General features: G+C 35.0%; 1 protein-coding gene across 3 annotated transcripts in view; it reads left to right on the plus strand.

The window, feature by feature from the left end:
- SPHKAP (SPHK1 interactor, AKAP domain containing) overlaps positions 1-18,468 on the plus strand; it is a 146,574-nt gene that overhangs the window by 52,524 nt on the left and 75,582 nt on the right. For all 3 annotated transcript variants that reach the window (XM_049768420.1, XM_049768422.1, XM_049768421.1), the window contains one exon: positions 9,202-9,309. In XM_049768420.1, coding sequence (XP_049624377.1) covers positions 9,202-9,309 — 108 coding nt within the window. The remainder of the gene's footprint in view (positions 1-9,201; positions 9,310-18,468) is intronic.

The raw sequence follows: 18,468 nt of genomic DNA on the forward strand, positions 1-18,468 counted from the left end.
TGAATTGCCAGATACCTGTACGGCTATTCCAGGTCTATATTGTTAAAAATAATTAAAGGGTAAGGATTCTCTTTCTATAAAATGTGGTTTAGAGAGAGCTCTATATCTGCATATTTGTAATCTTTTCTATATGGGTGTGTTGTCTCCCACTTCCTCCAATGTAAAGTAAGAGAGAGCCAGAATTGTTAACCAAACATTCATTTCCTTGCTAACTTTACCAACAAATGCTGCTTTTCCTTCTCCTTGTTAACAGAGAATTGTGTTCCAAGGTTTTAAAAGAATTCTATTATTTCCCAGTATTTTTCTAACAGCCAATTTTAAGATTTCAAAATTGTAATGTGTCAATAGTGTAATACAAGAATGACTCACATTCAACCAGATAATTATTTAACCAAATATGTACTATGAATAATCAAATACAATTATTCATACTTTAGAAACAGTTTTTCCCTTTTTTCGAGAGAGACTAAACACCCCAGAATACAAGCAGTCAGCCAGTAGAAACATCATTAAAAAGAAAATGTTATTTTAACATTTAATTAACCCTTTTGAGAAACTGACACTAAGTCACTGGGTTTTCTAAGCCAAATTTCTTCCTTCCAGACTGTAATTTTATCTCCACTTTTTCTCTTTGTCCTTTCTCAGGAGTTTACTGGTAAACAGTAAAGTGTAGATTTATTGTGAAATTATGAAAATAACACATCTCAGAGAAGAATATAAATGGCTATAGCTATCTCAGAAAGCTTGGCTGAAGCACAGGCCAAATCAACATGAAATAAAATTATGCAAACTTTTCTGATTTCTACTCAGATGTATGTAGATTTTGAACTATGCAAATTTAAAAGTAGCAATTAAATGGGAAACAATGGTGGCAAGAAAGTTGCACTGGTGAAGGGGGTGTTTGCATTTTATGGCTGAAACCCAATTACAAACCCAGTTACAAGCATGCTTGTAACCATGGTGCTCAAATACAGAAATTATATATTGAAAATAAATAAATAAAAGTAGCAATTAAATATTATTTAGGACAGCACTAAACATCTATAAATTGTAAACACAGCATTTTGTGGAACCTTCAAATATTTCAAGCTACCAAAGATCACCTAGTCCAACTTGGTAATTTCTTTTAAATAAATAAGATAAACGGCTCTTTCCATAATTGGAGAATTCCATTTCTTTTTTAATCTCTATGTTTCTCTTCAAATATGACATGCACACTTCTGACTGGAACCTTAGATTTTGCCTATAATTTGGCCTGAGATGCTCTTAAGTATATGATGAGAGCTTTGATGCATTTAGATCAGTTTCATGTGAGTTTTTAGAAACCCACTAGAAAATACTTTCCAAAAATGAAGCTCATATTTTTCTTCTATATCTCTTTCTATGGTTTTATGTCACAATTATTTCCAAGCTATTTTTATTATATGACTATGCGGGTAATATTAAAATATTACATAATTGCACATACACAAGTGACTTATTTGATTGGGATTGATCCTTCCCAGTAGACTGGTTTTGTTATTTTTGTTCTATTCAACACTGATTATCCAGCTAAATAAGCAAGCAACATCTAGTAAATAAATGTTCTTGTTCTTGAGTCAAGGCTTGAGTCATCAAATCGTCTTTAAATATACAAATGAGTGAATTAAAGCTTAGTATGGATGGCATTATCCTTCTCTTATGAAAAAGGAACTAAAGTTAAATGTCATTTACAAACGCCTTCTTGTTTTTATGACTAAGGCCAGAACCAAAGTGGAATCCAAATGATCATTTTAATTTGAAAAGATTCTGGTAGAGGAAAAGAGCAACTTAAGTTTTTTTAATGAGTCACAGTACAATATCATTCTATAGAACACTAATTTAATTAGAGCAAAATCTGGCAGCACAAGCTACAAGTGTAGAATGTAGCCCCTTCTCACAGATTGTGCTATTGGGAATGGAAATGGTAGTTACCCTTATAAATTAATTGTCTTATAAATTCTTCTACAATTACCACTCTACCTGGTAATCCCAATAAAATAAGCTTACTCGAGAGAATAAGCAAAACATTCTACAGAATTCTGTAGGAATACATTTGTATCAACTCAGTCATTTTTCACATATGAATTTTCTGCACCCGCTCCATCACTAGTCCTTCCACCAAAGTCTCTACTTTCCCTTTTCCCCTCTAATCTGCCTCTGTGAAAGGCATATTTTCGAGGTTTGTTGATGTAGCTTGGATTTTATGCTTTCAGTTTTGTTGATTGTGTGTGTGTGTATGTGTGTGTGTATGTATATATATATATATATATATATATATATATATATATATATATACCACATCCTCAATACTGACAATGTGTTTGAGGCCCTGTCTATTTACCCACAATACACCACTCAGCAGCAAAAGAAATCAAACTTAATACTGACCACAATGCATATGAACCTCAAACACGAATGCTATGGGAAAAATACCAATCAGAAAAGTCTACATCTTACAGGATTACACAAAATGTAATTCTAGAAAATGACAAAATTTAGCCACAGAATCAAATAAGTTAGTAACCAGGAGCTGACCATTTACTTAAAAGGAATAGGGAAAAAATTGAGAGTGGAGTTGTTAAACATGTCTCAATCTTGATCTTGATTGGGATAATTTATTTGTACAAACTCATAGAAGTCTTGCACACCAAAGGTGAATTGTGTAGTGATGTGGTATCTCAATGAAGAAAACATTGCTTGTACAAAATGTACCATTGAAATATTCCAGATAAAGAAAATGATATACCTTATTTTTTTACTGCCTTCATTCTAATCAGTTCTTTGCCCTCTTATTCTTGCCATAAAAATTTGACTACAAATGAAGTTTAGAGTAGCATTAAGGTCCTGAAGAATTTTCCTGGATGTTGAATACAGTGGATTTTCTTCCCCTCTTTATTTTAGGGCTTCTCTTGCCTTGTTCAACACATAACAATGTGTAATGATGGGAAATATTGTCCCCACTATAATTTTATGTCTACAGTATCACACCCTCTACCAGAATGACCATTTCTTTTTTAAAAACTTTATTGATTGTGATTGATTGATTGGTTTCTGGTCACACCCAGTGGTGCTCAGGGGTTACTCCTGGTTCTGCAATAAGAAATAGCCCTGGCAAGCTAGGGGACCATATAGGATGCCAGAAATCAAATCAGGACCCTTCTGGGTAGGCCGCATGCATGGCAAAGCCCTACCACTGTGCTATCTCTCTGGCCTCGAACTTGCATTTCAGAATGACCATTTCTATCCATTGCTAACCCCCTTCTTCACTCTTGGTAAGGATGCCTGAATGAAAGAAAAAACACAAAATGATAATTCTATGCTATTTTAAAAATAACATTGGTTTGGAATCCTTAATTAAACAGAGATGGAATAGATACATGCCCTAAAACAGCCACCCCAGGTTCTGCTTAGCCTACAGAAAGCAGAAAGTCAATGTCTCAACACTCCAGTACAATTTACCTCTTTTGATTTTACCTGTGGTTGAGAAAAGAGTTATTCCCTCTATGGCAGAAGAAATTTCATTTTCTGATGTTAAGAGGTATTCCATTATTCATCAAGACATATATTTTGAAAATATAGTATTTTGTGAAAATATAGTATTTTGTGTGAAATTTCCTTTAATATGCTTTGAGACTTCCTTACTTTTTTTATTCTTATAAATATTCAAAATTGAAATTTGTTGATAGTAAAAGGCCAAAAATAGTGCAGATAAATGCAATAAAATTCTTTATTACCTTATCATAAAATTCTCGAGGGAATTAAAATCCTTCCAGTAATATAAATATCTTCATATACATTTATAAAACTACAGGATTCTACATATTGAATAAATCATGTATAAATGCTCAAATGTCATTTTCAAAACAGTAATATGAAATAAAAATGGCACGTCTATAATTACACCAAATACAAAAATTTGGTGCATAATAACAAAAAGTTGCTCAAATCAACTCTAGGTTCAGAGATAAATGAAGGAGCTAGGTTAACATACTTTTCTATAAATATCATGATAATGGACATAAAAGATCATGCACATATATTCCAAACACTTAAATATCAAGTCCATGAAGCTCCCTTTTAATTAGTTCTTCATGAATAAAGTAAAACATTGATTGACACCATGTGGGGTTCCAAAGGGAATGATAAGAAAGAAAATCTGTTTAAAGATAATGAAATAAATAAATTGATAGATTATTAGATTCATAATTTATCAAAATCGGTGCTTACCAATAGCTAATATTGTTCTTCCTTGTTACTCAGTATCTATTATAGTTTCTCACAGGATAAAACACAAACCTGCCTATTGGGTGAATAAATCAATTGATGTTAATGGTCTTGGGAGAAAATTTTAAAATATCAGCAATAATGTTAAAAAAAGACTGGTGTGTGAAAATATAAAACAATCAGCTACAGCTTGCATATAATAATATTGACTATATATGATATGGGCAAACCAAGTGGGTATTCAAGAGGTTAGGTAACTAGTTTTGTGCTACAGTTAATTGATGGAAAATTTAAAACCCAAAAGTGTATTTTCAAGATTAAATACTTTTATGATAGTTTCAGTAATATCAACAGGTTTCAAATTTAAAAGGTGAGATAAATAAAGGAATCAGCGACAAAGGGAATTGTTAGGGATCCTGAGGGTGTCTCACTTCCAAAACTGTCCTTCCCAAGAATGATCCCTACCACAATTTATAATAAAATATGTACCACAATGTTCATTTGTTTACTGTTTAACTATTACATATACAATACATATATATTTATAGTAAAATGTGTATCTCATTGTCTAATAATGTATATTTCTATGTTCCTTTATTTACTGTTTAACTCTCTATATAATCTATAAGTCTGAGATAAATTCAGTGCTCTTTGCTATTTTATTGCTGCTCTATTACTCTTTAAATAATTAAAAATTAAAGAAAAATTATTACTAAGATTAAACTATAGTATTCCTGAAAGCACTGACATTTCAAACAGTTTAATTAGAAGTTTTGTTCTTCAGTGAATTACAAGAAAGAATATTAGTCTCAGATTTGTTCTAGAGGCTGGAGTTAGAGAAAGTATGTTTCTGTTTAGGTAGTAAAAAGTCAGAATAAGAACTGGCAGTTTGAAATATAAAAAGCCAAGCTCTTGACAAGATAAAATAGATGAGATTGTAAACTAGTTAGTCTTAGTGACTAATACAAGAAACGATGAGCTTTCGAAGGAAACAAATTGAAGGGAGAAGAAAGAACATCTCACTGAAACCTGACTAGAGGAAATATGTTCAGCTGTAAATTCAGAGGATGAAAAGCAGGTTGAAAGCAATTTCTTTGCCCAAATAATTCAGATCATCTTTGAACACTCTTGTTAACTGCAGAAATGTGTCCTTATTACTGGTAGAATTGACATCATTAATCTAGATGAAAGTCTCTGCATCTTTATCCATGGTGAGTGCTGGCATGACCTTGTTCAAGTGGAAGTTGCAAAAGGGTAGCTGTACTTTTAGTACATCCTGATATCCCCAGAATCAAATTTGTGAACAGATATGTGAGTAATATTTGTGGACTAAATCTTGACTAAAGGTAATGTTTATGAAAAAATTAAAATCATAAATAGTAAAGAAATATTGTCAAATACTATACAAAGGTTATTTTAAATTTGAGATAAAGGGCAGTTGCCTAAATTTTACAGTGTCTTCATAGGATAGGCATTAATAAGAAACCCATTACTTAGTATGATAAGAGGTTAGTCCTTCACAAACATCTTTTGAGTTTTAAAACAATATTCTGAAGCAGCATTACCATCCCTCTCATAATCAAGATGTATTCAACATGAAAACAGTTCACTCCCTAAACAATAAATGGTATAAATCTCAACTGTGCCCAGATCTCTAGGATTTACCATATGTTCCTCTATTCCCTGATCCAAGTTAATTTTAACTAGATCAATATGTGGCTGCATGTAGATTAGAGAGTTTATTGTCTCCACTTCATATCAATACAAAAATACCATGACTTGGGGCTGGAGCTATGGCGCTAGAGGTAAGGCATCTGTCTTGCAAGTGCTAGCCTAGGACGGACTGCAGTTTGATCCCCCGGCATCCTATATGGACCCCCCAAGCCAGGAGCGATTTCTGAGTTCATAGCCAGGAGTAACCCCTGAGTGTCGAGTGTGGCCCAATGACAAAAACAGAACAAAAACAAAAATACCACGACTTGGTTCTCTATCTAAAAATGAAAAGGTGTTATTAAAATAGTCTTTTTCCCCCCCTCCCGAGTACTCTTTTTTTTATTTGTTTGTTCTCTCTTAATTTTGGGGCCACACTCAGCAATGCTCCAGGTTTATGCCTGGCTCTGCACTCAGGGATCATTCTTGGAGGTGTTCGGAGAACTATAAGGTGTACTGGCAGTCAAATCTGCATCAGCCAGATGCAGGTAGGTGTATTACATGTTGAACTATCCAACCCTAAAGGACTATTTTCCATCAGAGTCTAGGACACTCATACATTTTATTAGAAAAGATCTGCTATTCTTTAAAGCTTGTGAACACACAGTGTTTTCCATTATTAGCCCTTTCACTAAAATTAGATTCATAAAGCTTCAAAATGATTATTTTCTCAAAAGACTCTCTTTAATCATTCCTTTATTTATTTATTTATTTATTTATTTATTTATTTATTTTTTTGGTTTTTGGGCCGCACCAGCGGTGCTCAAGGGTTACTCCTGGCTGTCTGCTCAGAAATAGCTCCTGGCAGGCACGGGGGACCATATGGGACACTGGGATTCGAACCAACCACCTTTGGTCCTGGATCGGCTGCTTGCAAGGCAAACGCCGCAGTGCTATCTCTCCGGGCCCCAATCATTCCTTGCTTTTAAAAAGATTTATCTAAATAAAATATTTACACAAATTAGAACGATCTAGTTCCATTACAGAATAATTAATTAGAGCCTGGGGAAGTTTGATTCTTATGATGGCTAAGGTTTATTTTAAGTTCTGGGCCAAGCATTGTTTTGCCACTACTTTGTTTATTAGTTTCTACAACATAATTCTAGCAGTCAGATTCAGATATAGGTCAAGGTGTAATCCCAGAGAGTTCTCAACAAATATAACAGTATATAGCTAGCAATGAAGTCATATAAAATAATTTAGAAGCTATAAATGTTAATGAAATCAATTGGATGTGCTTGTTTTAGTCATCAATACGTTATATAAACTTTTACATGCTAAATACAATTCAAATTTGAGGTTTCAGAAAGTAGTCTTAATATGATTTATAAAATAATTTAACTTGAGGATCTAGATAGTACAGCAGCTGACTCAAGTTTGCTTCCAGGAACTCACATGGTTCTCTCAACACTGGTAATAGCTATCCTTGAGCACAGAGCTAGTAGTAATCCTGAGCAGCCAGAGGTGTCCTCAAATTTAAATAAATAGGTTCATGATAATTTGACCACTGACTTCCCTGAAATACTTCACATTTAAGTAAAACCTATAAAAGAACTGAGAAGTTCTATCAGCAACTTTAGCTTGCTATAGTATTCCAAATTGTCGTTCAATTGCTTGCTCATAAGAAAACTTGTAACAAGAAAAATGAGAAAAAAAATAGTTCTCTAGGTAATAATGAAAATTGTGTGGGAAAAGATTTAAACGTAATAATAACACTAGACAAAGACAAATGTTATCCAAAAATGTGTCAGAATTATATTGGGATAACTCAATATTCAGACAGAAATTAATGTTTTGTTTTTTTTTTGGTTTTTGGGCCACACCCGTTTGACGCTCAGGGGTTACTCCTGGCTATGTGCTCAGAAATCGCCCCTGGCTTGGGGGGACCATATGGGACACCGGGGGATCGAACCGCGGTCCTTCCTTGGCTAGCGCTTGCAAGGCAGACACCTTACCTCCAGCGCCACCTACCCGGCCCTAATGTATTTTATTTTTATAGAACAAAAGAAGACAGTCCTTTATCCTGCAAGTAAAATGTAATTGAAGTGTCATTCTATTTTTATGGCATTAACAGAACTGATTAAATCTATTATATTGCTTAAGTAAAGGGAGTTGTCAAATGTTAGCAGACACGCTAATAAAGTAAACGGTACTAGGAGAGCCTGGAAATCTTATATAGGATGAGAAAATTTTTCCTACAAAATATTTCGATAATCTATATATATGTTTTAAATTAAATTATTTGGTCATTTATAATATTGCATTTTCAATATATTTTGGAGCAGCAACCAGATTTTACTTCTTTTAAAATCCAAGCCCAGAAACAAAGCATTTCAGAAATTACATTGGATTTTGTTAATCCATCTATTCAAATTTGTTTGGCTTTGCCAGACTTCTGCCACATAGAAAATATTTGTTGTGATGTTATACCTAATAGTTTTAAAATTAAGCAGAGTACTCTGGGTGTTCTAAAAGAAAGATACTCTTTCAAAGATATGTGAAGACCTGCGAAGTCATCATTTCTGTAGCAAGATTGTACCAAAAGTGAAATGTTCATTTTCTTTTAAGTAAAAAAAATGTTTCCTACAAAAGAAGCTGTTGAGACTAAGAGGAAGTTTCAGCACCATTGCCAAATGAATATAACCTCAATCAGATGATGGAAAGCCATCTAAAGATAACGCCTGGGGCCAGAAGAATAGTACATCGGATGTGGAGGCACTTGGCCTTGTACAAGGCCAACTAGATTCAGTCTGTGGAAACCACCTAATTACCACTGAAGATCCCTGCTGCCACTGCCTCCACCCACCAACACCTCTCTACTCACCCCCCCACAAGAGTTCACCAGGAGTAATATTTGAGCACAGAGCTTGGACACCTCCCAAAACTATTACTACTACTACTACTACTACTACTACTACTACTACTACTACTACTACTACTACTACTAATAATAATAATAATAATTAATAATAATAATAATAATAAAGTTGTACATCCTTGAAACTTAAAGATGATTTGATGAGAGAAAAAATATCTGTATAAACATCAATTCTATCCTTTAAATTCAATTTATTCTTGAATACTTTACATGTTCTGGAGGTTTTATTCTGCAAATGTTTTCCCTACTACTCAAATGCTCTGAGTTAAACGAAACACCTACAACTTCAGAAAAAAAGAGTTGTTTGTTTAAAGAGCAAAACTGCAAAACTGGCTGAACAGCACTGAGTCTTTTTTCGCTTCCCTTAGGTTCTACGCAGCAATAGTCTCCTGGAATCTACAGATTACTGGCTGCAGAATCAGAGAACACCCTGTCAGATTGGTTTTGTAGAAGATAAGTCTGAAAACTGCGCATCTGTAAGTAAAAAGAGTTCTTGAATAAGGTTTAATAAAACATGGACACATATATTCATGCGTAGAACAGAGATTTCATACTTCATTGCTTAGATCAGATTGAGGAAGTATCACATTGAAAATATATGACTACTTTATGCAGATTAGCAGCCATCATAGCTCAAGTTTCTATATTACTTTGCTATATTCAACAGGTAAATTAATCTGATTGTCCTTGAAAAAGATACTTATATTTTCCAAATTGAATAAAAGTCAGAAATGTACAATGAGAAATTAAAGTAAGAAAGCCTTTGGGGATTATTTTCAGTATATTTTTAATTTCTTAGTTGGCTTTTTCTCATGGGATGTCTGTAAACATTTTCTGCCATTCTTTTTTTTTATAATAATATAATTTTTATTTTGATCATAGTGGCTTACATATTGTTGACAATAATATTTTAGGTATATATTTACATAAAATCAGGGGGGATTCCCATCCCTAAATTGTCCTCCCTACTCCTCCGTTTTTGTCCTACCTCCCATTTCCTCTTCCCTCACCTCCAGGGCGTCTAGAATATGTGGTCCCCTCTGTATCTAACCCACTACTTAGTAGTCTTGCATCAGTTTGGTCTTGATGCCTCCCTTATTTCCCCCTCTAAGTGGGGGCAGGGCTAGCTAGTACAAGTTGCATGGTTTTGCCTGAAAAAGAGAAAATAAATAAACTGGGGGTAAGAGTCTAATACCCCGAAAATGGGCTGAATCCTTCTAGAGGTTCTCATCATCGATTTGGGAAATGAATGAGAAAAAGAAGGTGAAACACTCCACCAGTACCAAAAGAAGTGTCAAATATCCAGTGAGGACTCCAGCTATATCGATAAGCACCACAAAAGAAACAGATAAAAAACAAAACAAAACAAACAAAAAACAAAAACAAACAAAAAACACGCCGTGGTCTTGAAATAAGAAACATGGCATAGCACATATCAAAAGAAAAGAAAGGAAGAGAAAAAAAAATAAGGATAATGTTTGAACTAAGACCTGCACAATAAGCATGATCCCCAGTCCCAAAGGTCCGGCAGAGACAATTGTAACGGAAAGGGGCTTCTGGAAGCACAAAGAAAGACGCTATCCTAGGTGCCATCCTAGGTTCAGGGCAAAGACCAAGATCACCAACCACAGAAGATGGATTAAAATGACACTGAGGTAACAGAACCTCTAGAACCACAAAGACTGACTTCACCATAAGTCCCACCTCAGGATCTGTATAGATACTGAGACCTCTAAACACAGAGCTCTGATTGTATCACCCTGGACAGAGCAGAAGTCCTCCACACACCAAAAAAAAAAAAAAAAAAAAACACCCACCACCGGAAGAGTAATGATCCTGAGCAAAGACTAGAGCTGATCCCATGACAGTATACTCCAAGGACGGAGAAATCCCATATCGCATAGGGCAAGTGAATTCCTTTTCGAATGACCCCAATATTTACTGTGCCAGGGCAGGAGGGAAAAAAACAAAAATACAAAAAAAACACAAAACCTTGGACATTTATATATTATATATATATATATATATTACCTTCATTTATTATTGTTATTATTATTTTTATTTACCTAGCTATTTTGGTCGATTTCTCTGTTTGGATGTGATTATTGAAATTGTTGTCCCCATTTTCTGCCATTCTTAAGAGTTACAGTCACTATTGGAAAGCCTTTAAATCTAAGATATTTGCAAAGTATCTTGATATGCTGGATCTAAGCCTAACATAAAATACCTTTTCTTTATCCCAAGGAAAGAAGTATTCTTATGGATTAAAATAATTCTTAAGCTTAGACTATAATTTCACATTGTATAACAAAAAAATCTATATATATTATTATGTCATATATATCATATATATTCTACAAAGTTCTCTGTTTCATTTTAGTTTACATTACCTGCTGTCATGGGATTATGGTTACAGAGATGACAGGGGATAATTCCAAAGATGTAATTCTCATGACTAAATTGAGAGCATCAGTTCTGAGATATTTCTAAAGGTAAATTGTATGCCTATATTTCTGTAAAAGTGAAAAATATAGGGGTCCAGAGAGACAGCATGGAAGTAGGGTATTTGCCTTGCATGCAGACGGCGGTTTGAATACCAGCATCTCATATGGTCCGCAGAGCCTGCCAAGAGCGATTTCTGAATAAGCCCTGAGCACTGCCGGGTGTGACCCAAAAGAGAGAGACAGACAGACAGACAGACAGACAGACAGACAGACAGAGACAGAGAGAGACAGAGAGAAAGAGAGACAGAGACAGAGACAGAGAGAGATAGAGAGAGACAGAGAGACAGAGAGAGAGAAACTAAGGGAAAAGATAAGAAGCTGAAATGAGGTGAAGAAAGATTTTTGTACACAATATGAGTAAACTCAGAACAAGTAGAGAAAATAAAACATTTCACATTCCAGTTTTCTAACTTGGAAAGGCAAGTCTATCTAAGATTTAATTTAATATCTCTCTTTATTTGGGGAGCAAACCATATTGATTCTATTACCTTATGGACTTTTTTTCCTCATCAGTAAAATTAGTTACTAGTTGAAAACCAAGGGGAAAACAGAAAATGATTTGGTTAAAAAATAATATAATAGTGTTACTTTGCCAATTCATTTCTGATATAAGCTAGAAGAACAAGCATTGACTGATAACTTATAATTAATATAATTATAAATAAAAATTCACATAAAACATATTACTATAAACTTATTATGTATTAATATATAACATTTATATAATCATAATTTCTAATTTAGCAGTCATAAGTTGTAATAGGGAGGAAATTAGAGAGTAAAAGTTCTCAGTAACTGGCAAAAACTATGATCTAAGAAATCTGGGTCAAGAAACTTATTTGGAGTAGGTAGGAAAATCAAGGCACCAAATCAGGGGGCTAGAGCGATACCACAGAGGTTGGGCATTTGCCTTGCATGCGGCCAAACTGGGATGAACCGAGGTTTGATCCCTGGCATCCCATATTGCCCTGCATGCCTGCCAGGAGCTATTTCTAAGCCCAGAGCCAGGAGTAACTCCTGAGTGCTACCAGGTGTGGCCCTAAAACAAAACAAAATTTAAAAAGGCATCAAAATTATGTTAATGCAAAAATATATAAAATATAAATAGCCAAAGTCAAATAATTCTTCTACAAACTATATTTTTGTTATACTTTTGTTGTAGATATTTATAATTTGAAATCTTAAATTGATAGACAAGTTTAGATTATCATTCTTAAGTGTAAGAAAACTCTTCTTCCATTATCTAAGAGGAAAATAAACTCAAATTTAGACAAAAATCAAGATTTTTTGAGTCATTGAACCTTTATAGTGCTAATCCACAGCATTGTAACTCTACTGATTCATTCTGCGTTTCTGGCTTCTATTCTTTCCAAAAGGAGAAAAATGACTAAATGCAAGTCAAAGGAAGATATTTTACTGTACAATTTTACAGAATAATCAAAGTTGACATAAACATTAAAAATTCTCCATGTCTCTAAATTGGAAAATTTAGATACCCAATGGAAAATTAGCCTTAATGTTTGAAATGAATTCTATATTCATGTTTTCTTAACCTTAAATTATCTTTCGATCTCTGAGATCCAATTGCTAGAGAGAAGAGAAGAAACTGTCCAGATTTGGACATTGCTAGAAGAAAACTGTTCTCTAGAGGAGAAATGGAGGTAAAATAATGATATAACTCTGTGCCAAAATAACTACATCCCCTGAAAAAAATAGCTAAAATGGTGAGGGAAAATATTATATATCTTTTAAAAACAGATTTGCCACAGCAGCATTATATTTGTAATTTGAAGGAGTAAAAAGACTGTCTTAAAATAACTTTATTAAGTCAAATCAGAAGGAAATTTAATAAAATTATCTGAAATCTACCCAGATAACCATAACAGAATGTTGAGAAACTATAGCAATGTTGTCACATGATTTATTAAATTATATTCTAGAATTTTTAGAGACCTGATTTTAAGCTCATTATTACTTCTTTAAGTTGTTATTTATTGATCAAAAATTGCATGACTTTAGAATGTGTACCAATGTTTTCTGAATTGAAGACACTCATTCAGAAATTTTATGGAGGCTCAGTCTCAGGTGTGTTAGTTTTCAAAGTATATGAGCATCTTAAGTGCAGAATTTGTTTTCAAACATTAGACAATGGATTTTCATCATTATTTCAACAGAGAAATGCATTCTTTCACAACTACAAGATGTATTGAAAAATTAATGTGATACTGTGAGAAACATTATAGAGAGCCAAACCAAAAGGAGATCTGCCTCAGAAGCTATTGAAGACTCCCTTGAACTTCTTAAGTAATCTGGTCTTGGCTGATACCTTTTTGGCATTTTCAGAAAGGAGGTAGAGGATACGATTTCCTTTCCTTCATAAACTACAAGAGCCCAATACCCTTCAACAGAAACAGTCCATCTCAGAAACAGTCGATCTCCAATGCTTAACCATATCAAACTTCTAAGCCACCAAAGTTGTTTTAGATCTATAACTCCTGGACTATCTACCTAAACACAGGTGCTTGAAACCTTATGAAATCTTATGGGGAAGGTATACAGTGACCTACCAAGCTCAGTGAGCCTAAATAGTACCACGGAAAGCTCAAGTAGTACCACACACAGCCCAGTAAATCTTTAGACACTGACTTTAGTAACACCATGGAGAAATATTACAATCATTTCAAATTTATCCCTATTGATCTACGTTTTGATAATCTTATTTCCTTGTTGCTATAACAATATGAAGCAAACTTGCTTATGCCTGCATAGAGGTAGTCTATGATGGTGGGTGGGAGATTGAGGACACTGGTAAAGGGAAGGTCACACTGGTCATTGGGACTGGTGTCTGACAATTTAATGCCTGAAATGACTGTAGTATAAACAAATGGGAAAATCATGATGTTATAAAAAAAACTAGGAAAAAAGCTTTTAATAGGACACGATGATAATACAGACTGTGAGATGATTGCATTGTCTACCTGTGTTTAATCCCTAACTCCCCATATGGTCTTAAAAGCATTGCAAGGAGTGGCCCCTAAGAACAGATTAAAGACTACATCCTGAGCATTCCAATGTATGTCCCTGAAAGGAAATATATATTTTTCCTGGTTGGACCTGGTTGGATACCTGGCATCCCATATGGTCCCCCAAGCCAGGAGCGATTTCTGAGCACATAGACAAGAGTAATCCCTGAGCGTCATCTGGTGTGGCCCAAAATTCTGCCCCCCGGCCCAAATCGCCCCCCCCAAAAAAAGAAAAAAAAAGTCTTTAAGGAACATCAATTATGAAAACTGATTTTTCTAAATAGTCTTACTAACACATGATAAAACTTATATATTATTTTATTTGGCTTATGAAGTTAAAAATTTAACACATTTACTGAACTTTAGAGTATTTTACTTTTTTTTTTTTTTTTCCATACTACCCTTCATCACAGCCTGCAACCATAACAGGCACCTTTAAAGTTTGGTTGTTAAAGGTTGTATCTCAGGGTTTCATTTTGTTGATTCCATAGCTTGAATATTTCTTAACATGTTTTTTTTAATTTATTTAAACACCTTAATTACATACATGATTGTGTTTGGGTTTCAGTCATGTAAAGAACACCACCCATCACCAGTGCAACATTCCCATCACCAATGTCCCAAGTCTCCCTTCGCCCCACCCGACCCCTGCCTGTACTCTAGACAGGCTCTCCATTTTCCTCATACATTCTCATTATTAGGACAGTTCAAAATGTACTTATTTCCCCAACTAAACTCATTACTCTGTGGTGAGCTTCCTGAGGTGAGCTGGAACTTCCAGCTCTTTTCTCTTTTGTGTCTGAAAATTATTATTACAAGGGTGTCTTTCAATTTTCTTAAAACCCATAGATGAGTGAGACCATTCTGCGTTTTTCTCTCTCTCTCTCTGACTTATTTCACTCAGCATAATAGATTCCGTGTACATCCATGTATAGGAAAATTTCATGACTTCATCTCTCCTGACAGCTGCATAATATTCCATTGTGTATATGTACCACAGTTTCTTTAGCCATTCGTCTGTTGAAGGGCATCTTGGTTGTTTCCAGAGTCTTGCTATGGTAAATAGTGCTGCAATGAATATAGGTGTAAGGAAGGGGTTTTTGTATTGTATTTTTGTGTTCCTAGGGTATATTCCTAGGAGTGGTATAGCTGAATCGTATGGGAGCTCGATTTCCAGTTTTTGGAGGAATCTCCATATCGCTTTCCATAAAGGTTGAACTAGGCAGCATTCCCACCAGCAGTGGATAAGAGTTCCTTTCTCTCCACATCCCCGCCAACACTGTTGATTCTCATTCTTTGTGATGTGTGCCATTCTCTGGGGTGTGAAGTGGTATCTCATCGTTGTTTTGATTTGCATCTCCCTGATGATTAGTGATGTGGAACATTTTTTCATGTGTCTTTTGGCCATGTGTATTTCTTCTTTGTCAAAGTGTCTGTTCATTTCTTCTCCCCATTTTTTGATGGGGTTAGATGTTTTTTTTTCTTGTAAAGTTCTGTCAGTGCCTTGTATTTTTGGAGATTAGCCCCTTATCTGATGGGTATTGGGTGAATAGTTTCTCTCACTCAGTGGGTGGCTCTTGTATCCTGGGCACTATTTCCTTTGAGGTGCAGAAGCTTCTCAGCTTAATATATTCCCATCTGTTAATCTCTGCTTTCACTTGCTTGGAGAGTGCAGTTTCCTCCTTGAAGATGCCTGTAATGTCCTGGAGTGTTTTGCCTATGTGCTGTTCCACATAACTTATGGTTTTGGGGCTGATATTGAGGTCTTTAATCCATTTGGATTTTACCTTCGTACATGATGTTAGCTGGGGGTCTAAGTTCAATTTTTTGCAAGTGGCTATCCAATTGTGCCAACACCACTTGTTGAAGAGGCTTTCCCTGCTCCATTTAGGATTTCCTGCTCCTTTATCAAAAATTAGGTGGTTGTATGTCTGGGGAACATTTTCTGAGTATTCAAGCCTATTCCACTGATCTGAGGACCTATCCTTATTCCAATACCATGCTGTTTTGATAACTGTTGCTTTGTAGTACAGTTTAAAGTTGGGGAAAGTAATTCCTTTCATATTCTTTTTCCCAATGATTGCTTTAGCTATTCGAGGGTGTTTATTGTTCCAAATGAATTTCAAAAGTGTCTGATCCACTTCTTTGAAGAATGTCATGGGTATCTTTAGAGGGATGGCATTAAATCTGTATAATGCCTTGGGGAGTATTGCCATTTTGATGATGTTAATCCTGCCAATCCATGAGCAGGGTATGCGTTTCCATTTCCGTGTGTCCTCTCTTATTTCTTGGAGCAGAGTTTTATAGTTTTCTTTGTATAGGTCCTTCACATATTTAGTCAAGTTGATTCCAAGATATTTGAGTTTGTGTGGCACTATTGTGAATGGGGTTGTTTTCTTAATGTCCATTTCTTCCTTATTACTATTGGTGTATAGAAAGGCCATTGATTTTTGTGTGTTAATTTTGTAGCCTGCCACCTTGCTATATGAGTCTATTGTTTCTAGAAGCTTTTTGATAGAGTCTTTAGGGTTTTCTAAGTAGAGTATCATGTCATCTGCAAACAGCGAGAGCTTGACTTCTTCCTTTCCTATCTCGATTCCCTTGATATCCTTTTCTTGCCTAATCGCTATAGCAAGTACTTCTAGTGCTATGTTGAATAGGAGTGGTGAGAGAGGACAGCCTTGTCTTGTGCCAGAATTTAGAGGGAAGGCTTTCAGTTTTTCTCCATTGAGGATAGTATTTGCCACTGGCTTGTGGTAGATGGCCTTCACTATATTGAGAAAGGTTCCCTCCATTCCCATCTTGCTGAGAGTTTTGATCAAGAATGGGTGTTGGACCTTATCAAATGCTTTCTCTGCATCTATTGATATGATCATGTGGTTTTTATTTTTCTTGTTATTGATGTTGTGTATTATGTTGATAGATTTACGGATGTTAAACCAGCCTTGCATTCCTTGGATGAAACCTACTTGATCGTAGTGGATGATCTTTTTAACGAGGCATTGAATCCTATTTGCCAGGATTCTGTTGATGATCTTTGCATCTGCATTCATCAGTGATATTGATCTGTAATTTTCTTTTTTGGTAGCGTCTCTGTCTGGTTTAGGTATCAAGGTGATGTTGGCTTCATAAAAGCTATTTGGAAGTGTTTCTGGTTGTTCAATTTCATGAAAGAGTCTTGCCAAGATTGGCAGTAGTTCCTCTTGGAAAGTTTGATAGAATTCATTAGTGAATCCATCTGGACCTGGGCTTTTGTTTTTCGGCAGACATTTGATTACTGTTTTAATTTCATCAATGGTGATGGGGGTATTTAGATATGCTACATCCTCTTTCTTCAACCGTGTAAGATTATAAGAGTCCAAGAATTTATCCATTTCTTCCAGGTTCTCATTTTTAGTGGTGTAGAGTTTTTCAAAGTAGTTTCTGATTACCCTTTGAATCTCTGTCATATCAGTAGTGATCTCTCCTTTTTCATTTCTGATACGAATTATCAAGTTTTTCTCTCTCTTTCTTTGTTAGGTTTGCCAGTGGTCTATCAATCTTGTTTATTTTTTCAAAGAACCAACTTCTGCTTTTGTTGATCTTTCGGATTGTTTTTTGAGTTTCCACTTCGTTGATTTCTGCTCTCAGCTTTGTTATTTCCTTCTGTCTTCCTATTCTTGGGTCCTTTTGTTGAGCATTTTCTAGTTCTATTAGCTGTGTCATTAAGCTACTCAGGTAAGCTCCTTCTTCCTTCCTGATGTGTGCTTGCAAAGCTATAAATTTTCCTCTCAGTACTGCTTTTGCTGTGTCCCATAAGTTCTGAGAGTTTGTGTCTTTATTGTCATTTGTTTCCAGGAACCTTTTGATTTCCTCCTTGATTTCATCTCAGACCCACTGGTTATTGAGCATGAGGCTGTTTAACTTCCAGGTGTTAAAGTGTTTCTTCTGAGTCCCTTTGGAATTCACAAATAATTTCAGAGCCTTGTGGTCAGCGAAGGTAGTCTGCAAAATTTCTATCCTCTTGATCTTATGGAGGTATGTTTTATGTGCCAGCATGTAGTCTATCCTGGAGAATGTCCCATATACATTGGAGAAGAATGTGTATCCAGGTTTCTGGGGATGGAGT

Source organism: Suncus etruscus, chromosome 2 (assembly GCF_024139225.1).
Source record: "Suncus etruscus isolate mSunEtr1 chromosome 2, mSunEtr1.pri.cur, whole genome shotgun sequence".
Lineage (NCBI taxonomy): Eukaryota > Metazoa > Chordata > Mammalia > Eulipotyphla > Soricidae > Suncus > Suncus etruscus.